Below are 26,978 nucleotides of genomic sequence, written 5' to 3' on the forward strand. Positions count from 1 at the left end.
TGAATGAAAATATATTTCCTCACTTATATCATTAATTACAACCTACAAATGTGCAAAAACAATGAATGGGGCAAACAAATAAATGTGTGAAAGATATTGAACATTTACTGTACATAACGTGAAATATGAAAACACTACCTTATTGCTGCACCTGCAATAAGGTAGTGTTTGAGATTCTCTGCACAAATTTGCGTTTTCTAACACTATCTTCACATAGCACGAAAAGGTAGCTTTCTTCAGAGAATAAGCCTACTGTTGCTAAAAAGTAAAAGAAGAGATCAGACTTTGTAACATTTATTTTGAAAGTCCACACAGGAACTCACTCTTATTGTTTCGTGAGAATTGACGCTGGTGTAAAAAATCACACAGGCGGGTGGGAGGAAGCCAACTTGGAAACACCGCGGAGCGAAACTCCCTCTTGTAGGAGACTGAACTGGCCCGGCGGTCGGCGGCTCTGGACGCAGGCAAACGGCGGCAATACAGACCGGGTTGTTACGAACCATTGCGGCCTAAATTCACACCTAACCTCTGCTCCGTAAGCCACCTGGAAGTTTAAACTTCGCTTCAAACTTTCGGCGGTGCTTCTCAGTCTGGACTCGTTAAGTCGTTTGTCCGGCTGGCCTGTACACCGAAGCGTCCGTCCCACATGTTTCTGCCTTGTTCTCGCTAGTCTCCAAAACAACCAGGTGAGCAGGCCGTCTGGCTTCCCAGGGGACCTGCGCAGGTAACGGGGCTAGTTTACCTGTGCGCACACGGTGACGCACGGACCTCTTTGACGCTCCCTTTTCGCCCTACGGCTCTCCCGTAACCACCGGAGAACAGGACCGGGGAGCTGCGGAGCACCAGGACGGTCATGGATCTACCAGGAGAGAGCCAGACCCGGCGGAGGCGAGGCAGGAGAAACCCCGCGGCGATTAACAGGAGAAAAACACCGGTGGATACGGTGGTCGCCGTCAGTATTATCTGCTTCCAAGGTTGGTAACAAAACTACTGTACATTTCATACACACATTACACATACATTTGTGTTTGTTTCTATTCGCTTGTTGCTGTGAAACAAGACAAACGTTGAAATAAGACAAGACCCCGACATTGACCTCCATGCTTTTCTATGGGATTTTGCTGTCGCTGGTTCAAGTTGGTTCGTTGGGGTAACTGCGTGCATTGTGAGAGAAACAACAGAAACACTACCGAGGGTGAAAGTTGTGTCTGCAGCCGCTTTTCTCATTCATTTCTTCAGGCGAACACTTACCATGAAGTTTACTACTATGAAGAAATTTAAGGAATTTAAAGTACATTTTGTCTGGGGGGTTCATTGGGGGAAGGGGGCACCCCTCCCTTTCCCTCCCCTCCCCCATAACCTCAGTTTTGGGGGGGGCAACAACTGCAATTTTGTGGGTAAATCCAGCCTGCTGTCCTCAAAATGGCAGTTTATTTCATCCATATGTTTTAATGAAATTTTACTGGAAAATGATAGGATACTCTTAGTGTGCAAAAAAAAAAATGCTGAAAACAAGATTGCACAGTTTTACTCTATGTAACAACAGTCCTGTTTGAATATTACTCTAGTGACAGAGTAGTTAAATTTCTCATGTGGAGCAGGGGAATGGCAGGATGATAGCAGGTTTTCATCACTGAAGGCAGCCATGCCATGTCATTATGTATTCCCAGGAGTATACTACCATCCTCACACAACACATTGGATACACCATTTCTGATTATCATATTCATAACTCTGTTTGCATGTTTGAGCTGCCTCTCTGAGCCCCAGCTCCAAGTGCTTTTATGGGTGCCATTCATATGCATGGGTGGCGGAGAGCAGTGCTGTATCTGTGTCTGACTGTTACCCAAAAGAGAAGAGCAAGGAAAAAGAACAATTAACATGACGTGACGCCCTCCCACATTGTGGAAGCCTCTTTAAGTTCATAACCTCAGCAGAGTGAGAAGAAAGCCAGGATAGGATCCTTCCTAGTTTGTGCAAGGAATGCTCTTATCCTGCAAACGATCAGGCTCATTAACTCACCGCTCATCATGTCACAACTGAGTCACTTTTATCTGATCTCCACATGTAGACTGAAATGTAGACGAGTACAGAATGTGTTTGCCTGCGCCTTCAACACAGCCATGATAGTCAAAGTGGCTGAAAAATTCCTTTAAGTTGAAGTGTGTCTACGGCCCCCCCCCCCAAGTTCCCTCATGGTGCCCACTTTGGGATGAATGTGTCCTCTGTGTGCAAGCAGCAGGGGAGACCGGAGGCTGCTATGGGTTTGTGTTTATAAGATGCATGAATTGAGGCAAGCCAGGTAATGTCATGACTGCCTCGCGCTTTAGCCCGCTTTAGAAATGTCCTATTTTTAAAAGTGCTCTCTGAATATGTGAAAGCACTGCAAAGGCCAGAAATGGCGGTAAGTGAGACACTGTTTTTATTGTGGCTTTGTGCCCACATGAAGACGTCCACACCAAACACACCATGTTTCTGGAGGTTTGTCTAATCTGCAGGATCTGGGCACTGTGGTCAAATATTTACCCATATTTCTTTTTGTAGTCTACAATAATCACCCTGTTTTGCTGTTCCACTCTTTGCTTTTCTGTATCTTGCTCTGGTTTCTATTTGTAGTTCACCAGCGACCTGCTCTGAAGCAGCTCTCAGAGCAGATGAAAGCCACTTATGGAGTTAATGTCCATAATTCTAATGCAGCATCTCTCCCATTCGCCCCTCCTATTGCTTCCACCCTTCTTTCACTTTTCCCCTCTGCTTCATCAATGCCGTCTGATTCCTGAGGTATTTGTGTGAAAAAATGACTGGGCTTATTGCCGAAGTGCTGAGATGGATGTGAAATGTTTAAGTAACATCCACACACACTCGCCTCTTTTCAGATTCAGACCCTCCTCTTTGATCTCTTTCCCTCACGGTGCAGCTGGAGAAGATCTACATTTCAGGTCTCCCAGTGCATTAATAATTTGGATTCCTGTGCAAAAAAATAATAATCTCTTCACGATGATTTAGAGGTGTGCAGTCAAACTTCTTGATTGAATTCCCCAGTAAATCCAGACTGAGCTGACTTTGGAATCTTCTCTCTGGCTTCTACAACCCACTATGACTAAACAGCAGGAATAGAAAACCACAGTTGATATTATTGGGTTTGTGTGATGGATTTGTTTTTCTGTCAATGAATGGATGGTATTTTGTAGTATACAGATGAAGAATCAACTCGTATTTTGCTAAGTGGTGGTTCCACTGCATCTATTAGAAGGTCCATGAAGCTGAACTGCAGCATTTGCACCATATCAGCCCAGCGTCTGGAGTGCAACTCTAAACAGAGCCCATGAGGGCTTTTTTTCAGGATGTTTTGTTGGCATGCCCACCTGCCACTGCGTTATTTAAAATCCATATGTTTGGCTCTTATTAACCCCGCTTTGCCTGTAGGCTGTTTGGCTGCACACTGGTCCCGATTCTCTGAATGATCAGATTCAGAGATGAAAGCATGAACTAAATAAACATATATTGTATGATGCAAAATCTGTCGGGTACTACAGTGGTTTTCAATCCTGTGGTGGAAAATAATCATCAAAATGAAAATGTAGCCTTGGTATATATAGAATAGATCTGAGTGGATTACATTACAGAGCACAGCTTGAGATTGGTATCTGTCATGCACAGCTGTTGATCCAGCAAACCGCTGTTACCTCTATAGTTTTATCATATGACAGGACATTTTCCAGATTAATTTCCTTTAAACATAACTCTTAGTATGTAAATTTAATCTGGGCCTTGTTGTATTGTGTTTTTTTTTTTCTCCACTACACCAGGTGATTCTGATGTGTTGTTATTTCACTTTAGTGCACCATGGTTCAGATGTTATATGAACATCTTTGCAATCCACCACAACAGCCCTGTAACATGCTATGTCTGCTGTGCTTTGTTAAGCAACGTTAAATTTTTGTTAAGGCAGTGATTTGTGGTTATAACTATAGTTTGTCTAAGTGCTGGATAAGTTTTCTTTCAATCGATTAATCGCCTCGTCATTGCAGCTCCAGATGTGATCTTATTATATTATTGTTTTACATGGTTCTGTTGTCTAAATGAAGGATTCAGGACAAGTTGTAATTGAAACTAAATCAACTTTAAATTGGTCATTAAAGATTTTATCTATATATTGTTTTTTTTTAATATCGAAGGTGTGGTCAGTGTTTGAACATCAGTTTGATCATTTTCCATCTAAATTTGATCAGAACTGGACTTGAGGTTGGCATCGATGTCGATAGTTGAGAGTTTATGATTCAATTTCTAAATCCTCTTTTTTTTTCATTTTTGTATTGACATGATAACATAATGTGAACAAATACCTTTTGATAAAGATGCTTAAAGTGGTTTTTAACAGAAATGTGAAAAGATGGTGCACTGATGACATATACATTGATTACAGAGAGATCTGTAACAATCTATACTGGGCAATATACCAGTCTGACCAGATTAATTTAGCTTTGATTAACAATTTCTGATTCTTGAAAATAATATTGTGATGTTGATTTGAACCACATCACCCAGCCCTGGTTTGTGGTTTTGTATTGTTATTAGTTATTATTGTAAAGTGTAGGGTTTTTTGGTTGTTATTTCTGTTAAATAATAAGATCTAGTTCTCAGTGTTTTTTCACATGTCAGAAAGTTTGACTGGTAGCACAAGTTTTGAGACTGGTGGAGGATTTCTCAAGGTCTCCTATGGCTGTTGTTTCTGGTCATTTATCAGACAGTGTTTATTCAGGTTTAGGTGAAGCCTTTTGAACTTGAGAGTCATCTTTTTCAGCCAGTTGGTGTGTGCCGTTTGCACTCACTCCATTATAGAGGGCTCTTCTCTCAAGGGAGGATCTTCTTGCACTCTCTCAGAGATTACTATCATGGCTGCCTAGCCTCTCAGATTTAGGGTCCTTGGCATTTCTAAACTGATGAGCCCTCATCTTCTTGGTTGTCTGTCTTCCAGCTCATGACCCTGAATTTGATCTGGGTCTGCCATTTTTAAGGGTTTTTGGAGGAGCAATCGAGCAAAGAGCCTTATAGAGGATCCTGAAGTGAAGACACAAATGTGGCGTAACTGCAAATATACAACCGTGTCGCAACTTTGTGTAATTGTATCATTTGGGATGATGTTTAACTGAACAAGCTTTGCCATTTGTCAAATACATGTTACCCCAATGCTTCTATTCTCAGGTTCCTCCTCATGTCAGTGAATGAAGAAAGGAGGACATGCAGGTTGCATAAGTAGGAAATTAAAGATAACCGCCTCCTTCTTTCTTGCTGTAATTGTCCTCTCTGGACTTTTTCCTATGACTAAAATAAATTGCTGTAAGAGGAGAAAAATGCTTCATGCGTTTAGTGTCATTTTGTTTTTAGTTTTCTTTCCAGCATCTTTAAAATGTGTTCATTAGAATCATTTTGAAGTTATGGATCAACGGTTGCCAAAAACCACATTCTCATCGCCCTGGGGGACGGATTAATGAGAGAGAGATTGATATGATGATTTATAAGCTGTTGTGTATGCTAATATTTTCCAAGTGGTGACATTAAATATTTGGTATGAGTATGGAGTTAACATATATCTGCTGATCTGAGCAGGAAAGGACGAATTTCCCTGATCTACCTTTCTTGGACCAAAAAATAATATGATAATAACCACTGCTCTCCATGGCCCCCGCTGGCTTTGTGTGATCGATAAAGCCAAATAAACAAACGACTGCGAGAATCAAGCTGCTCACTTTAAATGCTGATTGCTGCACCTAATGACTTGTGCTTTAGCTGCTGTGTGTATGTGTGAGTGACAAAGTGCATGCGTGTTGGCTCATGTGTTTGAGGCTTAGCTGGCTCTGATGTTGGACCCTGTGGTTGTGATTGGATTCAGGCCTAGTAGATCTGTCTCTTTTTCCTTCTTTCCTGTCGTAGTTGGTCTGTTGCCCCTCGTGGCTGCCAGTCTTGTCTGGAAGGATCTCTGTTGTTTATTGACTTGGTGCCTGCCTGCACAGCTCTGTCTCCTGTCTGGGCTGGAGGAGGAGTTAGCCTGTACCCCAAACCGCCATTGCTGCTGACTTTGTTGTGTAACTCTCAGAAAAGTTTTTTTTGTCTTTTTGTTCTGTGTTATTTGTGATTGCTTGCTGCCGTGCTTCAGTGAGATACTATACCATAAGTCTCAAGACGGCTAAATATAACATTTAGTGGTGAACAGGGCTGTTAGTTAATTGTTAAGCAAAAACAGTTACAACTTCTTCAACTTCTCTTACTTGCCTTTCTTATACACCACAGTAAACTGAATATCTTTGGGTTAGAACTGATGGTCAAAGACAAATTAAAAATATCTTAAGTCATCTCCTTGGGGTATGAAAAATTACAGCAAGCATTTTTCATTTCATCGACAAAACAAATGGTCAATTAACTAAGAAAATATCAGCATATTAATCGATAATCGATAATTACAGCCCTGGTGGTGAGTTTTATTAACACAAGCAATACATACTAGATGTAGCTATACTTCTTAAAATGTTTTATTTTGAAGTAACACGTTTTCAAGGTTTAAGGTGGAAGTCCTTATGGCTCTAAAATTTAGGAAAATTACATTTAAAAAGACTAACAATTCATATCTGCCTTCAGTTCAAAGTTCTCCATGTTCATTGGAGATGATAGGCCTTTCAGATCCACTCAGGTATTACACACATTGACACAAAGACATGAGACCCACAGAAATGCAGTTCGATTAGACTGAGTATAATTTGAGTCTGGCCTGACTGGGTTGAATGGTTGTGGTCGGCGACGTTGATAAAATCTTTATCATGGTTCACATGTATAATTTCACACAGTGATATTGATATATATACTTTTGAGATGTAATGAAATTTCTCTATTGTGTAAAGTGTGTATAGATAAAATGGTCAGACGGGAATGTTGGGATTAAATACCCAAGAAATCAAGATTCCTCATCACTTATATGCAAAAAGTTATAATCCAATAAATAAAAATCCAGTAATCTCCTCTTGTTTCGTTGCCATGATCCCTCAATAATGTCACATTATTGTTCTCTTATCAGATGTAGTCGCCGACTATCTTTAACCATAACCCTTTCTAAATTGCTGTGGCTGGATCACTTTTCTGCTATTAGTGATAACCTGCGGTTTCAGGTTCACTTTTAAAATGATGAATAGAAATGTTTTTACTAGTTTGACAGATATCACCCACTCCGTAAGTTGTAAATCCTTACGACAACTTTCCCCCCGCAGGGCAGGTGTGAGGCCCTGGTGAGGGGAAGCTCGCCTACAGACTGAAACAAAATCCCTGTTTTGTTCCCATGTCAGTGCCAAAGCATGTGCGGCGCTGCCACAGCATTCAAATGCATCTGATCGAAACGTGCAGGAATGCCTAATTTGGCTTCAGCCCGTTTGAAGGGGAGGAGGGAAGAAAGGAGGGCAGGAGAGGAGAAAGGCGTCTGGCATGCCATTGCATAATCCCAACAGCTATTAACTCTTTGTGTCCCGAGGCTGAATGAACTCATCATAGCAACGGGCCACAGGCAGAGTGACATCAGGCAGCTCTCAATCAGCCCTCGGCTCCTCCCTGCCACACCAGCAGATTTAAACAAACTGAATGGGCCACTGGTGTTTAATGGGAAGGGCCTTCAACTCTGTTTGATTTCCAAATGAATGGGGTCAGCTGGCTACAACTGACCCTGCGGAGGGCCCAGTTGTTGTTTGGTAAGAATATATTTTCTTTGAGTCTTTGATATGTCCTCTTATCTGAGCTGGTTTACTGTATCACCTAGCTTACTTGATCTCTGTAGTGTTTGGCGGTGCATCTCATTATGCTGTGTTTTGTCTTCCTGCTGTGGGTTGCAGCTGAGCTCAAAGGCCACAGGAGGGCTAGATCTGTCTCCATGGCAGCCTGTACTGCGTTAACCTCCTAGTCCTGATACCTGACTAAACCTGCGCAGCTGGGATTTACCGTGTGCGATGGAACCAGCATAATGTGTGACTGAAGCGGGTGGCTTTATCTTGGCATGGGGAGCCTGTGAATGTTTTAGAGCTTCCCAGTTCTTTTGAATCCATGCTCATACATTTTGGATGTGCACCAAGTGCCACAGTTCTACTGGTGCTCTCCCAGGCGTTTGAGGAACACAGTTCTATCTTTTCAGCTGTTCACACAAAGAAGAATTTACCTTCATAATATTTCTTGAAAGGATTTTTTGGTGAAATTGACCCTTAAGAAATGTACAGTTGAAAGAAACAAAAAGGGTACAGAATTTTGCATTTGCAAATTTCCCATTTTTTTCCTTTTAACAAGCAGTCCTAAGAATTTGTTGGCTTAACGAGACTGAGTCTGTCTGTGCCACCACTGGCTGCTTCTACACTGCTTTAATATTCATAAGTGGAAAAGTTTTGTATCGCCATTGCCTTTGTTTACATATCCAACCAATGTCAATCTACACTTGATATCATTACTTGTGGTTTGATTTAGCTGACTAACTCTCCATCTCCTTCATTCTCATTTGTTTTCTTTTCTCTGCATAAAATACTTATTATAAAGTATCTTGAAATAATTTCATCGCTGTTGCTGTCGGAGCTTTGGTCATCATCCTTCCCTTTCCGTGGCCTCTTTGATTTTATGCCATGCTAGCATATGTATTCAGTGGTAAGTTTAGACCTCATTTTGCTATGTTTGGTTTCCTCCAATAGTAATGTTGTGATATAGCTTTGTAATTTTCTCTTTTAGCAAATATTTGGTCCTTTACGTTAGCTAGCAAGCTGGCAAGCTGGCAACTATCTTGTTTGCACAAGACACTGAGGCGTGTCGGTGATCACGGCCAAAATCAAAACACAACAGGTTTCTGATGTCCTAGTTTTATGGCTTGAGATCAAACTTCACCCTCTCTGCTAGGCTGAATATCTAGGCTATTTAACTTGTGGAATAAGAAGAGTAGAAGGAAAAATAACAAAATGTCCACCTCCGGCAGTTAATTGTTTTTAATTAGCAGAGCACTCCCAATGACCCAGCGAGTAATTCATTCAGACATTCATTTGCCTACTCACAGTGACTGCTAGACACATTAAACCATTATTGTAGTTCTGCAGAGCTGTGTGGGTTGTTCACTGAGTATGAGCCTATGTAGTATGCCTAACAATATGAAAATGTTGAAAAGTGGATTTATCTTTGATCTTTTCTCTTTCTTTGCCTCTTTTGCAGAGTTGCACTTGAGTAACGTTTGTATGTCACTCTTGTGCTCGGGTCAAGTTATATAGGCAGCATTTTATGTCTTTTGTTTTCATTCAAGTTAAATATATTTATATTTGTTTTCAGTGTTCATGAACGCGTTCAAATATATCGGCCGATATATTGATATTGGAATTTTTTTACTCCCTAATATCGGCATCGGCCCCAAAAATCCAATATCAATCAGGCTCTACTGCTGACCCATGGTCTGTTACCCTGCCATGTTTGATGATTATACATCTCTCCTGCAGCCGGTGCACCCAGCAGCATTAGTACATTATGACCAGCATTGTTCTGTATTAGTAGACAGTAATTACCACAGCAAAGAGGGAAGCTCATTACACAGCCAGCATCGTTATGTTCTGTGGTTTTAATTATGTTAAACAATCTCAGCAGCCTCCCCGGCCCCATCTTCATCTCTGCTGCTGCTGTCCTCGCACTCTATTTCACCCTTCTCTGCTCCTTTTCACTTTGTTCGTTCCACTTTCACAAACTATGCCAACTACCGAATCTCTTTAAACTCCATCTTCCTCTCTTCTGTCCTCTATCTGAACCTCCCCCTGAGTCTGCATTAAGCCAGACTTCAGTGTATTTTTAATCAGTTCTGACAGAGGGATGGCACAGAAGAAGCAGAATCACTGAGTAGGTCTGCTGCAAGAGGTTTTGGTAAAGCTGCACCTCTCTGCTCAGTGTTTGGGAAGTGAGTCTCTGGATGGGTTGAGATGAGCTCATAGCTGTTATATTCTGTCAGACAGTTTCTGTGGGGAAGTTGTGGTTATATCCAAACAAATTGTCTTTCTGTCCCTGGTCTGTGCTGACACGAAGGAGTCTGGTTCTTTACTCAGTATCAGGACTCTTGCTTATGTCCTGTCCCCATTTCTGACCAAAACGCCTCCAGAGCCTTTTTAATGTCCAACAGCTAGGTGTCATGTCAAGAGAAAATCTGTTGGTTTGTTTGGTGAGTTGTTTTTTTTACCAGTGCAGCAAGAGGTCACAGTAGTCCGGTAACATCAGCTACACGAAGGTGCTTCCTGTTTGTCTTGCATTATTCCCTCCATCCTTCCACCCTACTGTAGCTGTTATTTGGGAGACTGATATGATGTATTGGGCTATTCTTGGTGTTTTATTAAAACTTTGTTCATTGTACATTGTACAGTATATTTGTTGGAAACTACTCTGGCTGTTTAAGGCATTGAAAATGTTTCTGGTTTTTCTGGGTTTCCATGGAATTTTAGGACTTCATGGTCTACAAACTGTTTTAAAAGGATTTTCTGCTCTGCCAAAAATAAAAGTCTTGAGGGGCAAACTTGATCTTTGTATTTTTAGGGATTTTTTTCACATGAAAATGGTCCAGTATAAAGATACTGAATATCTGCACAGACTGGAAAACACCAACCCACGCTAACACTAAATATGGATAAAACATTTCCATTGATGAATCACTGAAAACTTTTTGAGATGACAACGCCTGAATTTATCTTTTACTCACTTGCGTTCTACCCTGTTGAATTACAAACTTGCTTAATTGTGTGAGTGAACAAGATCTGAGATACCGTTGTCCCCTTTTAAATTAAGGTTTCCTACAGCATTTTATAGTTGAGGTGCATGAAAGGAAGCTGCGCTAACATCAGAAGAAATTATCATATGTTTACAAACAATAACTTACGACTTACTAAGCCAATTAGGGCTGCAATTATTGATCTTTAAAATTTTGCCAGTTATTTTCTTTATTAATTAATTAAAAATGAATCTATAAAACACACTAAATAGTAAAAAACGCCCGATTCTAACTTTCCACAGTACAACCTGACGTATTCAGAGCTCTTGTTTTGTCCGACCAACAGCCATAACCCCAAAGATATTCAGTTTACTTTCATGTAGGATTAAGTAAAACATTGAGTTGTCATCTTAGAAGCCTGAATCAGAGAATATTGGGCATTAATTAGTGTTTTTGCTGTAAAAACTGCTGTAAAAACAAAAAAATTATTTGATAATCAGAATAGTTGCAGATTAATTGCTGTCGATCGACAAATCGGGTAATTGTTGCTGCTATAAAGCACGTTGCAGCATATTTGAGTGTGCAGCGGTCTCTTAACCAGGTCTCTGTTGAATGTATAATGGCACCGAAGACGTTCAACGCTGCACATTGATGAAGATGTTTACAAGTAATTATGGCCAGTTCACATTATCCCTGGCTGGTGTTATTTTAGCTCATCAGTCGTCTGTGGGTGAAATGAAAAGTTAATTCCAGACATTGTTATCAGTATCAGTTATTACCAGCCTGAGTCAATAATATCAGTATTTACCCTCATAAATCCCACAATAGTTGATGCTCACAGAGGACCAACATAATACACACCACTACAATAGGCTGCTCTGTGCAGGTGCAGCCAGCTAACACAGCCGTGTTGATTGGGGAGCACAGGGCAACACTTCCTGTACTTATCTGCTGAGGTGACAACAGATAGAAATGCCAGTGTTGTGTCTGACCATTGACAATGGTCCCCGGTTCCCCCTCCTGTGCCACATAGCAGAGGAAGTAGATGTTTTGTTGCGGTTGCTTCCTCCTGGCATTACGTCAGAGCAAATGAGGATCACTGCAGCGTCCCCTCTGTTCCAGGTTAGAGCTTTCACCACTGCTTTGTGTCCTCATCCAGGTTAGGACCCAGACAGAGGGCCACGTTCCTGTCTTTCCTCACCATGAACATTGTAGCTGGGGGTGTCAGCTCTGTTTGTGTGTGTGTGCGTGTGTGTGTGTGTGTGTGTGTGTGTGTGTGTGTGTGTGTGTGTGTGTGTGTGTGTGTGTGTGTGTGTGTGTGTGTGTGTGTTGTGTGTGTGTGTGGTCAGAATGGAGGGCAAAGGCTATGGTCTCCCAGAGGGTCTGGACAACAGCCGTGGCAGGAGAAGGCTGGCGGCTGCTTGGCTGTGGACTTCCTGTGGTGCAGATGGGGGGGGACCTGTGCGCCTGAACACACAGGGGCTTTTACTGCCTCTGGAATCTAAAGAATATGTAAACGCAGACTGACGCCACACAGGAAAGGCCATTTATGTATGTGCATGTGTTAGTATGGTATACACATGTAGCTTTAGCACCTGTGGGCACATATCTGTCATATCTGTATTTTTATAGCAAGTACTTTATATGTCCTTTTTACTGACCCTTGAATTTGCTGTTTCAAAAACTTTACCCCTTGTTTATCCTTCCTGCCCTGTTCTCATACATGACTGATGACAAAATTTTAAGTGAGTTCATCACTGCATGACAGCTGCTTCCCGAAATTATAAGTAAATAACCTTGTAGACCTACTTTGCAGCTGACAACATACAGGAAGCTTCAGTTAGGAGGGAGTGCCAGCTATTTATTTTATCTGAATTGGGCATTGGCCAGCCTACTTAGTAATTAGTTTCAGTGTCTGACAATTTCTGTAACTTTCCGAAACAACGTGACATTCACACCCACTTCATGCAGCAGTTGGCCAGGTATGTGTTGGTGAAAAAGCTGGCAGGGTTTGAATTCCTCCCATATGTGAATGGCCGAGAGCAACACCATGAATGCTTCCAAGGACAGACACCATGAAAATACCATTGAGTGTATTCCAGTGTGGCCGTTCAGAACATTTTCTTTTGTCTCTTAACGTGGTTGCATGACACATTGTACAAACTAGTTCTTATTGAGCATACTTGTCCCAGTTTCAAAAAGAGCTCAGTATCTACAGTACATAATGCCATCTACCAGTGATTTGTGCTGTGTATGTAATGACAAATTATCCATGTTGCATCACGCCGTTATATCAATATCCACTATCCTTAGGTCCTTTTCCGTGTCTTGTGCTTTCTCTGTCTTTTGGAAAAATCTGCTCGCCCATTATTCGGAGATAGAGCTGTGTATTTTTGCCTGTTGAATTTTTGCAACATGACTTCACCGGGGCTCTTTCATCTCTCTGTGGATGGTTTCCAGGCAGACGTCTTACTCTGCCTTTGTGTGCGCCCTCTCGTACTGTCATTTTGGAGCAAGCAAAGAAAAGGTTGCAGTGAAAGGTACACCCCTGCCTTCCCTGCAACCTCACAGGTCTAACTTAAAATGAGGTCAGATGACACACGAGCCCCGGGTGCACCTCTCGCTTCCTCCCTCTCCTTTTATATTCCTCCCTCGTGCTCTTTGAACACTCACAACATGGTGGTGTGCTTTTAGTAGAGAGAACTACTCTCTGACTGTGGAACAGAAAGTGCCTTGCACTCTGATGTAAAGAGAAACCCCGCTGTCTGTTTTCAAAAAATGCCATGTTGGAACTGTATGTGTCTCGAGTGACAATCAAATACGCATTACCGCATTCTTGACATGCAGACGTCAAAAGAAAGGAAATGTGTCAAACTGTCCCTGTCATGTGTTCCTTTTTGGATATTGAAATGTCGTAACCCTGGTTCATCAACGGTCATCAATACCGCCCCTTTTCACTTAAGTAATTTACAATGAAAAGCTGCTATGCTTTAATTTGATTCCCTTAAATCATGAAGAGCGTGAACATCACTGCATCCTGTCGAAAACAGCAGTTGTCTTGACATCAGGGCCACTTACTAGAAAAGCAAGTCTTCAGATTTTCAGCCAGCCAGGCTACACTTGACAACACCTCGCGGGAAAGAGGCTAGTCATGAATTAAACAAGCTCCTCTATTCAGAGACACCCGCACAAATGTTTCTCATCTCCTTCAAGAGCAAGAGTTGGATGTCCTGCAGCTTTTCCTCCACCCCTCCTCCTTTGTTTGATCTTTTTTTTTTTGTCTGGCAATGTAACTCTTTCTAAAACTCTGTGGCTGTTCAAAAGGCATTAAACATGAGCGAGTTCCCCAGTGCAAGGAAACGGTGAGAGACATTCACAGAATATGCTGAGTGTATTAAAGCCATACAACAGGCCCGAGCCTCCCAGGGCTGTTGGCCCCTGCACCCCGTTTCCCTCTGTAAACACTCACACTCACATTCACAAACTCACACTCACATTAGTTATTTTTTTAGAAATGTTTTACTTTGAAGTTACCGTTTGGGATTCTCTTAACTCTGTGCATTTCCTGAAGTCATTACTTTGGACCTTATTTTCTGGTAAGTGGTTGGTTTACTTTGGAAATATGAATATATTACGTAAATGTCTATGGAAAGCCAAGTGCACTTGGGCTTTGTTTTTATGCCTGGTGAGACCACATTTGGCTTACTATGAATAAATGTAAAATGCCCAGGATGGTATCATAATAAAGTTCATGTCTTTATTATGTCCCTTTTTAGAATTTAAGTGCCGAAATATTGGGAAAACACAAACTTGAGCTTGAAAACAGGGTTATCCAATCCGAGGCTGTTTTTTAAATGTCCCAAAGTAATTAGAACACTTGACTGATCAGTGAAAAACCTAACAGTCACAAATTTACATCTATAAGTTGGACATGAACTGCCTCCTCCTTTTTCATGTCACAGCTGGAAATCAGGAGTGAAAGGTTTAGCCGCTGCCTGTATTTCAAAGTAACATTTATTGCTGTTGGTGGGTTAGTCCATAAAAACACGGACAGTGGTTTACTGTGCTTCTAAAAATGTCCTAATGAAGACTTTAATTTCAGGCAGGAGTATGGGTAATTTGGGCAGCTGGAGGACATCAGACCATGAGGGAGAGAGGGAGGGAGGCCAGAGGGTCAGAGAGAAGACCTGCTCAGGTTTCAATACAGATGGACTCTAACAAGCACCGATCTGATTCAAACTGAGCAAGGGACGCAGGTTTTAAGCCACTACAGATGGAAGTGTGAGCTCCCAAGCGGAACCCCGTCAAGTTGAAAAGTGTAATGGATTATTATATGTCAGGGTCACACCAAGGATCCATTAGCTTCAGATACACTTTTTTCACAAATGGCTCCAAATTGGCTACATTTTTGACAATAGGTACTTGAATAGATCGCATGCCGATTTTTTACAGAGGAAATACAATGCAACACCTCATTCCAGCTGTGCCCTGATGACCAGGGCTTTGCTCAAGGAAAGAACGGCACTTTTCATTAGACACAGGGCTGCACTTAAATTTCAGAAATGCATGTTTAGGTGACTGTGTGTGCTTGGGGAAAAACTGACAGATACGTTCCGGTCACTTCCTTTCTTCCAGTTTGTCCAGACTCTCTGGCCCTGGCACTCACCAGCTTGATCTTGTGATCCTGATCTGATTTTCTCCGTGGATCAGGTGATGTGAAATGGCCAGGGCCTGTCCTACTGTGCTCCCATATTGATTTATTAAATACCAGTCTGAACCATGATGCATCAGCCTTTGACGCTACATGTAATCCCAGCAAACCCAGTATGGTTTACAAACGCACATTCAAACTTCCACAGAACAACTGTGAGGATGGTTCATGTTTACTCCCCCTGACAGTCATCATGAAGTCATCGTAACATTCATTCAAGTGCTTTGCGGTTACAGGATCATAAATTACAATACTAATGTGTCTTTTTTACAAGGTACTTCTCATGAGTTTTTTTTTTTTGCTTGTGTTATAATTAAATTACCACTACATATTACAGCAGCTTTCAGTGTTTCTGTAACTACCTGCAGGTTTTGCTAATCCTTCCTCAAACCTACACACATTTATGGTCACTGTCATGTATACATTTTGGGCAGGCACAATGTGTTTGAATATTGATTTGAGATTAGATTGATTCAGTTGCACGTCAGGAATGCTCAAGTAGATTTTTATAGTAATTGTTAACTGTTGCTGGATAATGTTGTTTATCATTTGTTGACAGTTAGATTTAGTGGTGACATTTTGGCACTTTTACAGCCAAATTTTATGAGCAAAATATGACTTCCCTCGTAGTGAGTCAGTCCTGAACATGACTCTTTCTGTACATATGCCTGTGAGGAAAATCACTGTACAGGATCTTGTGGTGTGTCTGATGTCTCTCTAAGGTCTTTTTCTTTCTTTTTTTTTTTTAAATGAATGAGTGCTGCTTTTAGGTGGCTAGTTCCTGAGGTCACCATGAGCCGTGTGGCTAGATTATTCCTCTGCAAGTTGTGCAGTGAACAAGTGGCTCTTGTAAAAATGTGAGCCGCAGAGAAAATGGCTGTAATTGAATGTAAAACCATATGCTTCTTATTTGGTAAAAATGCTTTTTTTTGTTTTAGATCTAGTTAAATATACTGTTGCCAGACTACTCAGTACATGCCATAAACAATGGCCCATTTTCAGCGTTTTATGATGGGAGTATTACTGTATGATGAAGACCAGTTCCCAAATAAGCTTCACGTAATTTAATGTGAGGCTTTCATTGATTTTTCCAGTTTGTAAATGAAACCTTTGTGCTTTTCTTTCCTTTGAGGCTCTGTTCTTTTCATTGACATGGTTCACTGAGAGTCTTATTCCATTGATGTGCTGTAGAAATGATGAATGAGTGAATCCCGGGGAAAATTCTGTACTAATAATTTTCATGTGATTTTAGCCCTGCAGCACATGATTGTACCAGACATCACTCTTCTGTAGTTTAACAATGTTATCCTCCTTTGAGAGACAACAAGAGCATCTTTGACTGCTCACCAATCTTCAGCCATCTTAACGATGGTACATTGCTAATAATGCCATTTGCTCTTAACTCGCTTAACACATGTGGCGTCGAGCAGGTGGTGCATGAATCTGAAATATAGGTTGGGTGGAGGTATTTGACGAGGTAGAGCTCGAGTGTGCTGTTTCTTTTGGCTGCATTCCAACAGAGCTATGCTAATCCAAATGAAATAACGGCTCGCTCTGCAAAATAAACAGAAATTTACTTGTACCTATTTTCAGGCAGCCTGCACATTTTTTCCTCTTTACATTCAATGTTTGCTTTAGCTTGTTAGTTGCTGGTTCGGTTGAAGCCCTTTGATGTCTCAAGAGGTTTGCACTTCATATGCTATAGAGAAGAAGAGGTGGGTTGTGGTAAAAGAATATATTTGCTACTGCAGAATATTAAGTTTCAGAGCTGTGAAATGTTTCTTCATTTGAGCTGTAAGTGGCACACTTGTCAGAAAGGTATTTTCATGGATTCGTGGCAGTGCAAGGAAGCTGGGTGTGTCTTCAGACTGTTATGGGTGAAATTCAGTTGCCTGGATCAGTGGCTCTTTGTTACTGCGTGTTATAAAATGACTATTCTGACCTTCAGTTGTGAGCCACAGTCTCCGTAGTTATAGGCCTGACCCTGGGTGTCAGACTGTCGGACAGAGTTGGAGCTTTTTGATCAAAGGTCAGGACATATGTTTTAACCTCAGGTCCTGAAACACTGGGGCTTCTGTATAACATGACCTCTCACCTTTTAAACAAGGCAAACCTGCTCCTTACAGGGTTATTATCTGATTATCCCCACCATGTAATTTCACACAGGAAACGCCATCTTAACCAGCAGCAGCCATGTTGTGTATTTAACAAGGTTTTAAATCTTTACAAATTGTCACTTTTCTCTAAACAGTCTCAGCTGCTGTCCATTGTCTGTTTACTCAGACAAAAGCGGGACTGTTGCAGTGTTGATAACTCTCAGGATGTAAATTCTTGTGTTCCTTGTGCTACGCAGACAAAGTCTCCACAGAAAATACAGTTTATCCAAACTTTAGTAAACTAACAATGTGCTGATGCAGTGGCTGTCACCGGCTGCTCGACCCCTCTCTTTTTGTTTGTGTGAAACTCAAACAAAGCCCATTCACCTTGCATACCTTCACATAGTGTAATAGATTTTTTTTGTCCACACTGTCAACAAAATGTATCATTCTCAAGGCGAAACAGTCAGAGGCAACCTCATCGGGCAGCTTTTCAGCACTGAGGTGTGGGACAGGGAGCAGGCAGAAAAACAGGTTCCCGGTGATAAATAGCAGGCCCGGTTTGGAGAGTGTCTCCTTTCTGACAGAGGATCGGGCTTTGTCTTGAAATGTGAGCTTCCTCTCTGCAGCCACTGGCAGCTTCTCAGGGGCTCTGACTTTTAACAGGGCAGAAAGAGAGGGGTGGAGGGAAGAGAGAAAGATTTATGTTACGGGGGGGATGCCTCGGGGTGACATGGAGGGATAAAAAGATTTGAGTAGCTGTTGCTGTCTGTTAAAGGGGATTACCATTTAATTAGAGTTATGGTCAAGTATTTTCCAATCAGTATATTTCAACATGAAGAGCTGCCTATCAGTGTCCTATGCTCACATCTTTGATAATATCAAGAGGCAATGAATTGGAAAATTTTTTTTTTTTTCTATACACATTTAACTTTATTAGAGCCACCGGTTTTATCTTTTACTTTAATGTTTAGAACACACACACACACTCATTGTGGTGTGTCTCTATGGGTTAGTGATAGTATGCGACTAGCTGTACTCTGAGCTTTAATGTGTAGTTGATATACTTATTTTAAGCTCATTTAACTGTTTAATTGGTCACTGTCACAGATGAAGAAACTGTTGAGCTTGAGATGAGCAGTTTTCAGTTGAATTTATGACTAATATTGTTTTTTTTGTTGTCTGTGAAACATTGCATTCATTCTGTGTGGTAAAAGTCCCCTTCAAGCTTTTAAATAAGCTTAACTAATCGAAAGACATGACACAGATTAGAGGGCCGGAATGATTTCTGCTTTTTCTTTCAAACAGTTACTGTATGTTATGACAAAAAGTGGAAATTCAAGGACCAGAAGAGCCTCATGTTTCACTCCAGAATTGTACCTGTACTCCCTTTAAAGACCTAATGTTTGGAGCTGATGTGGTCCATTAGAGCTGGCCGGCGGGATATGTCGAAGCTAACGTTTATAACAAGATCCCTCTGCTGTGGGCCTCTCTGTATTCCTGTTATAATGAATCAGGCTGCCAGGGTAACGCTGACCTTGCGTTTCCCATGATCTGGGTTTAGGCCAACCTTGCTTCAGCTCATCTCTTCCTGCACCTTGTTCCTCGTCTCCTCAGGTGTGATATGAATGTGGGTTTATCTCTGTGTTTGTGTGTAGGTGAGGTTTGTTATGCCAGGTGGTAAATTGAAATGGGGATTTGCGTCCAGCAGGAGCTTGGGTACCCAGCGTCCCTTTTCACGGGTCACAGATCTCACTTCAGTACATCCCTCTGGCACACTGGTATAGTCCCTGCTGTGCCCACAGCTGCACTCTATACTGAAAGACCTCCTTCCAAATTGACAAATACACTCGTATATATACTCAGGGGAGTGAAGCAGTGTGTTCCAGATCATGTTTCCTTGGAAGCCAGTCTGCAGGAGTAGTGTGTAATGTCAAGTGATGGATGCAGTCCTTCTAATCTGCACCCCATGTGTCATTGATGGATGTGGATGACTGGTTGACTGGTTAGGAGATTGTGTAAGCTCATTAGCATCGCTATCAGTGTCAAGGTGCCTGGACTCCTCTGCCCTTAGTGATCCCTGCATGCACATGCATGCATAGAATAACACTTGTTTGGTTTTACTCTGACCCTGCATCTACTAAATGCATAATGGATGGTGTGGTCAGCTTATGCTTTCGAAATGCATATCAGCTTGGCGAGGGCAAGTGTGACTCATTAGATTCAATGAGTTTCATTTTAATGTGTTTTCCGAAACCATGACTGGGTTTTTTGTCATACTCAAGAGCACTTTAAATGTTTACCCCCTACACATCATCTAAACACAGACAGAATGAAACACTTAACCTGTGGCTGATACAGCTGGGAGATCTGGGCTGTGAGAGATTCAAACAATGTGTGTCAGGCATTCCTGCCGGTGGGAGTGTGGTTTCCTGGACTTGTTAATATTAGCTATGAAGTCAGAAGAATACACAGTCTGAGCTCTGTCACAGAAGGCTTTGATCAGCCAATGAGACCAACAGGGAGTCGGCAAGAGTCATCCAAAGTGGGCGAATCTTGTGGGCAGCAACAGAATGGGGTCTTGCAGGACTAAACGGAAATGTGGTGGGGGATTGTTTATTGCTTCTTAAAAACATAGGTACGGACCATTTGGATATCTATTTTTGTGCAATATGTCCATAAGAAGGCAAAACCAATACAACAAAAGACGAAACTACATGTGTAGGTGCCCATTTGAGTGCATGTTATTGAGATGTGCCCTGAGGTTGCTAGTGCTGGAATTGTAGGCTAGGCTAACTGTATCTTACAGAGCTTGCATACAACTTTATCTTGAGGTGCCACAATTTTGCCGTCTACTGACCAAAGTCTTAAGTATTTCCAAATGGGGCTTTTTGGATTGCTCAGAGTGTAACTCACTCTCTCTGCGGCCGAACTGGGTTGTGAAACTTTTTGAAACCTTTTGTAATTGAATTGAAAAAACATTGGATAAAAGGTTGGGTGATTGATTGTTTATCAAGGTATTTATCAAGCAAAAATAACAAAAATCATCTGGTTCCTTTTTAACAAATATGAGGAGTTTATGCATTTCTTTGTTTCATATCACTTTGTTTATGTTGAGATTCTGCTCAGACAGAACTGCAATCTGAAGATGTATCTTGGGCTCTGGGAGCTTATGATGGGATGTTGCAGTTAGTTGATGTTTTAACAAGACAAGAATTCACTTCAGTACTTCCTCACAGCAGTAAAATGCTAACATACTCACAATGAGAATGCTAACATGTTGATGTTAATGTGGTGTTATGTTTACCACGTTCACCATCTTAGTATGTTAGCTTGCTAACATTTGCCAATTAGCACTAAACACAAAGTACAGCTGAGGCTGATGGAAATGTCATTAGTTTTGCAGGTATTTGGTCATGAACCAATTCAAACAAATTGAAATTTTGACCTTAAGGGATAAAAAGATTTGAGTAGCTGTTGCTGTCTGTTAAAGGGGATTGCCATTTAATTGGAGTTATGGTCAAGTATTTTCCACATCAGTATATTTCAACATGAAGAGCTGTCTATCAGTGTCCTATGCTCACGTCTTTGATAATAACAAGAGGCAATGAAGATGACGTTAGATGAAAAGTTAAGTAATCACCAAAGTAATTTTAACTCAGTTGTCATACCCAATGCTAGCATGGCTAAAAGGTACTACCTTCAAGATAGCATGGTACTAATATGCATTAGCATTTACTATTTCACATTATTCACGTAGCAGCGCAAACTGTGGTATATCAGGCAGATCATCCTCATGCATGAATATTCAAATTAAGCATCAATGTCGTGACATTCAACTCACTCACTTATCATTAATGATCAGTACTGGTAATGAATACATGTGATCTGAACATGTAATCACACCTACTAGCTTAATCTAATCAGATGGTTTTATGTTTGTAGTTGAAAATATGATTTACATTGCTGGAGTGCAGCTGTTTAATTGAACCATTTCATTAGCACTTGCCAATCCCTTTCTCCCTTTTTTTTTCCATGCCGTTGATGTTGCCCATCCCACTCTGGGCGAGCTGTTACCCATACTAATGCAGAGCAGGATTTTAGCGGAACCACTGTAGAGAGCTCATTCAAGGGGTTTTAAAGGGGGGTTGGGTTTAGCAGGGCTGTCACTCTCTCATTGAGGAGCAGAGTAGTCCGCCTCAACACATCTTACTTCAATACAAAGAGAGGCTGTGATGTACATACAAATGAGCCCATAATAGGTGGTTTTGTCACTCAATTCCTTCTTAGTTTAATCTGACAAATACACCCTCTGTGTGCCTATGTGTGTATGTGTATCATTTGTGCGTTCAAGTGTGCGTATGTGCACTTTTCACACATTCATGCTCGTGTTTTGAAGAGTCTGGTAAATAGAAACTCAACTCAGCCCCCCGTATTCTTACTCAATCCCCTCACTCCTGCCCTCACTCCCCCCTCAGCCTAAATCCTGGGAAAAGCAAAACATTGTTCATTCTCGGTGTGCATGACCTGCAGGAGATGGTGTGTAAAGCAGGAAGTAATTAGAGCTAATTATTCTGCTTTAATCATAGAAAAAAACTCCATGGCTGCCGCCTCGCCAGTGTCGTTGGTTAACCAGCGTTCTCACCATATAATTATTGTTCATAGTGGTTCGTTGTTCACAGTGAGACAGAAAGGCAAAGGCACATGATGCCCTTGGTTACAGTCAATCTGAGTCATCTGAATGTGCGTCAGAAATCTCTGATAAATTTGCTGGTATCAGACGCCAAACACGTCCACATTCCACATCTTTGTTGTTATACAACTCCCCTCAAACCTTCATTTAAAGCCCTTTCCTGTATTTTTTTGTTTTTAATGCTTTAGACCTCTCATCCTTTCCAGTAGGAACAAATTCTCATAGGAAACTTTGTTCATTTATTGCAAGTCATTCTGGACAAGTTGAACGACATCTCTGGAGTTCTCAGTTAATTTCTCTTCTACCCTTGCGGGCCAGCACTGCTGTCTGTCATCTCGATTTGCAATTCACAGCTAAAGTCCTGGCCTGACAATATCCGAAAATGTGCAGTCAGTGCACAGAGTCCATGTGCTCATAAATTTTGGTCTGCAATCTGCCCATTTCCATATGGACATTACAAAGCTTTACTTGCTGCTATGTGAATATGCAAAGTATCATTTGTGCTTCACCAAGGGATTATTGGTGTAACATCTGCATGTGAACAGCTGTATTACAAAATTGTATGTCTGCTGTTTGGAAATCAATGCACAAAATTTAATTTTTAATTAAGATATGATGTTTTTGGAAAGCATCTCCAGATGTGTACCAGGTGCAATTGCAAAACTTTTAAGGATTGTTGTTCTTTTTTTTCGGAAGTTTACTTTGCTCTGATGAAGCTTTTTTCTGCTGAAACTCATAAATCTGATAAATCAAACAATGGTAAATTACATCTACAAGGCTGCATCATCCTTTTATCTATTGAGAGTTCTACTTCAGTTGATATGATAGTTCACTATTCAGAGTACATTCTAATAAACTAACCAAATGAGTTATTTAAGTTTTTATTTGACACGTGTGAAGAGTTTTGTCTACTATAATACATAACAGTGGAACACCGTCCACTGCATGAACATCAGCTGATAATATTACCTGTTTTCTTTACACATTTCCCTTACAGTGATACCTATTCAGTGGCAGCTCAGTGAGCCACCTCTCTTCCTCTCTGTCACATCAATGTAGTGGCAGCATCCAGGCACGAATCTGTTGTGTCCCACACACTATAGATTACTAGCAGCTGACAGGTGGAATCTGGTCCACATGCCAAGGCTCAGTCACACGAGTGTCGACCCCACGGCTTGTTCACAAGTACCTGGGGGGAAGTGAGCCCTAATTGCCAGGGGAAATGGGACGGCCTTACAGGGAGGCTTCTATTGTACCCAAGGCAATTAACTTAGCTTCTTTCATCTGAGCGTCTCCTTTGAAAAAAGACATTGTACTTAGCTGCCCGGTGAGCACCAGGATGGGATTGAGCAGCTGCATTCCACCGCAGTGCCAGCAGGAAGGTGTGTGTGTATGTCAGGGATTGTTATTGGGACACCACAGACGCACTGTCCTTGATTGCTTGACCGTGTCGTGTCCCCAATGCTTGTCCAGTGAAAGACTTCCACTTCTTCAATGCTGTCAAGACAATAAGCATTGTGATCCCTGGGCCTCTACAGTTAAATAACAGCTGAGTCTGTCTAGACCTTCAACTCTGTGATTTCTCTTCACTATTTTACCTCAGAGAAGTTAGCACGGAGCCTGAACTTACTTTATAGCCCAGTTGTTGCAGTGAGCTGCTTGATCTTCTGCCTGACTTCTTATTGCTCTTTTTGAAGCCAGAGAACTGTTTGGGCGATTGGATATATGCCTTCAGGGACTTGGCTTACTGTAGCAAACCCTGGACCAAAATGGGCCCAGCTCTTTACATCTTTGAAAGAGGTAGATGATGTGTGCCGAACCAGGGTTGAGGCGATACTGGAGGGGAGTGGGGGGGGGTCGCGACACATCATGCTAGACACCATAACCAGGTTAAGGGAACAATGGGAGACCTGAGGAGGAGGGGATGAGACGCTGGTCTGTGAAGTTCTGCAGCCAAGCATTTACGATAGTCCTCTGCATGTCTGCTTCCCAGTGGAGTGGAAAGGAGGCCATGCAAGGCTGAGGGAAGCCAAGCTGTGCTGGGCCAAGGCATGTGGAGGAAGAGGTGGGATCCAAAGAATGGTGGGGGCAGACACCCCACACCCTGAACACTACACTGTGAAAGAGAAACTGACAGCCACAAATTAATTCAACATTTCAGTGAATCATCTCTTCATTTGGTTTCACTAATCCACCGCTCCCCTCTTTCTTTCCTGTACTCCCTCTTCTATTCTCCCCCCTCTGTACCCACGCACCCTTTGTAACCCTCTTCAAACCATCCAAACTCCTAAAACTCCAGGATGTCTGGAAAGAAAATTTCAGCTGGGTTGCATTATCTTTCCCTTCCTCCTACTCATCTACATTTAATTAAAACATCAGAGATAACACACAAGTGTTTGGGAGTGTGAAACAGTGCTGATCTTTGGGGAACATATGGCACTGAGTTTCTGTGACCCACTTTTTCATTAACCGCTGTACCCTGCAGGAATTTTGCAACTGATTAAGTTGTTACTGTGTTTGGAGATCTTTTTTTTTTTTTTTCCTACTATGTGGTTCAAGCACAGTTCTTAAGAACCTCAAATGACTGTATGTAAAGTTCAGTTGGGGACAATAATTGATTCTTAGATGCTTTGTGTGAACAATTCGACATCAATGCAACAACTCCTTAATCAGAATTTTAAATTAGTGCTTTATGAATAAATCTTTTTTATTGAGGAGTAGGCAGAGTTCAAGAAACCAGAATGTTAAAAGAACAAAGTGTGCGAGGTTAATAGTTTGAATCTTAAACCATTTGTATTTTGAAAAGAAGAAAGGCAGACTAGGGGAATCAGAAATTAAGATGAATCAAGAATTGTTTTGTAATTAAATCCTGGCACTTTGAATAGAGATTATACCAAATTGCAGTACACCTAGTACCTGCCAGTCCTGATGTTAAGTAGATTCATTTGTTTATGTTCATTGCACTAATGTAGTTCTGCAGTTATCATGCCCACTGTCATCTTACCTCCTCGCCTTATGTCTTCACAAACAGTAAACATAGTTGACCTCCTGGTTTCTGCTCCAGAGAAACTGATGAGATTGAGGACCTTCCTTCCAGCACCATGTGCAGGTCACCAGAGGAAAATAACCGAAAGACACCTTCTTAATAAAACATTCATCATGGTTTCATTACCTCACAGTGGTTTGTGTCTGTGTGGCTGCACTGTTGTAATATACATGTCGGTAGCTGGTCTCTGTTGAGTGCTCATGGTTGCTAAAGCAGTAGTGGTGCTTTAGACCTCTCGTCCTGCAGCCCCAGCCTTCCCTTTGCCCTTATGCTGCTCACTCAAGGAAAGGAGCTTGACGGTCCAGTGGCTCTCGCTGTGAATACCTATCATTGTCCCTGTGGTTTGGGGGAACTCTAGAGGCTGGCGTAGGACACGCTGGCTGGCGTTCAGGAACTCTGCAGGGCCAGAGATTAGCAAGGCATGGCAGGATCCCTGATAACTGACACCCTCCACGCAGGCATCTGAGCCGCTCTCCCATCCCGCTAAAGACTACAGCCACAAAGACGCCTTTCAGCGCTCGGCACGGTGGCGCTAATCCCCTTAGCACAAAGACCTGAGCCACCGATAGCATCTAAATAACTCTTCAGTAAATGTCATTTGCCTGAATTAGCTGTATAGTATCTCCCGATGCCGCTGGATTGCATTATGGGGCGTACAGAAAATATTTGTGCCTGTTGTGATTTCTCTTAATGTGCTGTTGAGTGCTGGCGTTTAATAAGCCATGAGGACAGGTCGCCCACTGAGCTGGTCTGCCAGTGGCTGTTTGGCCCGAGGGTTGGGGTCAATTTAGTACTGCCCCTTTGTCAAATGCATCCTTAACATTCATGTGGCATCTGACCGTCTTACTGTTGGCCCTCACTGACACCATAGCCTTTTAACCCTTGGAGGGGAGCGTCTGGATGGGGCAGGACTTGGTGGGTGAACACTTAACATCCATACAGTTGATATTGCCTCAGATTTCTTTTATGTGAAATGGCCTCAAGGCATTGTCTCGACTGCAGGCTTATTCAGGTCACCAAATGTCCTATTGAGGTTAGATTGAACTTGCAGTGTGGTTGTCACATAAAGGGTAAAGAAGCATTGATGCCTGTGAGGAGACGGAGGACAAACAGCGAAGGAAAACTGCCTTTTTCTGCTCTGGTTTAACAAACAGTTTCTACTGCAGAGTATTTCTGAAAATGCTTTTTGCAAGACCAGAATCATGCCATGCTCATATTAAATATCAATGAAGGAAAATATTTAACAAGTCAGCATGAAGCAAACAAAATACAGCAGCCAAAGGAAACTGTCACTGGTGAATTAACATTAACTCTCCTGCCTTTGAAGGATAAACATACTGGGAGGGTGGCTGCTTGAAGATAGGAGGATCATTGCCTCTCTCAGCAAAAATAAATTACCCTTAATTGACCTTTGACCACTGGTGAGGCTCCCTCTCCCAGGAGGATTATTGTCCTGCCTGCTCGTGGTTGCCACGGAAACGCCTGTTGGAAGATGCTGTCTGGTCAGAGAAATGCATGGGGGATGCTCTGAGTGCCTCAGGTTACCCCAACCCACCTTTCATATTGTGACACACAAACCACCACCTTCTTACAAACAAATTGTGTAAACGCTCAACCTTCCCTCGTGTGCTCTTGTACTTGCATCTGGTTATATGATGTGTTCATTTCACGATTGATGACCAGTAGGCTAC

The 26,978-nt window shown here is 41.9% G+C and overlaps 1 protein-coding gene across 2 annotated transcripts in view; it reads left to right on the forward strand.

The window, feature by feature from the left end:
* The first annotated feature begins 402 nt into the window (after positions 1–402).
* ptk7b (protein tyrosine kinase 7b) overlaps positions 403–26,978 on the forward strand; it is a 73,556-nt gene continuing 46,980 nt past the window's right edge. Inside the window, exon 1 of one of the 2 annotated variants that reach the window (XM_056395806.1) lies at positions 403–974. In XM_056395806.1, the coding sequence (XP_056251781.1) occupies positions 854–974 (121 nt within the window). In that variant the 5' untranslated portion in view covers positions 403–853. The remainder of the gene's footprint in view (positions 975–26,978) is intronic. The other variant, XM_056395807.1, reaches the window with a different exon arrangement.

This window comes from Seriola aureovittata, chromosome 14 (genome assembly GCF_021018895.1).
Source record: "Seriola aureovittata isolate HTS-2021-v1 ecotype China chromosome 14, ASM2101889v1, whole genome shotgun sequence".
Lineage (NCBI taxonomy): Eukaryota > Metazoa > Chordata > Actinopteri > Carangiformes > Carangidae > Seriola > Seriola aureovittata.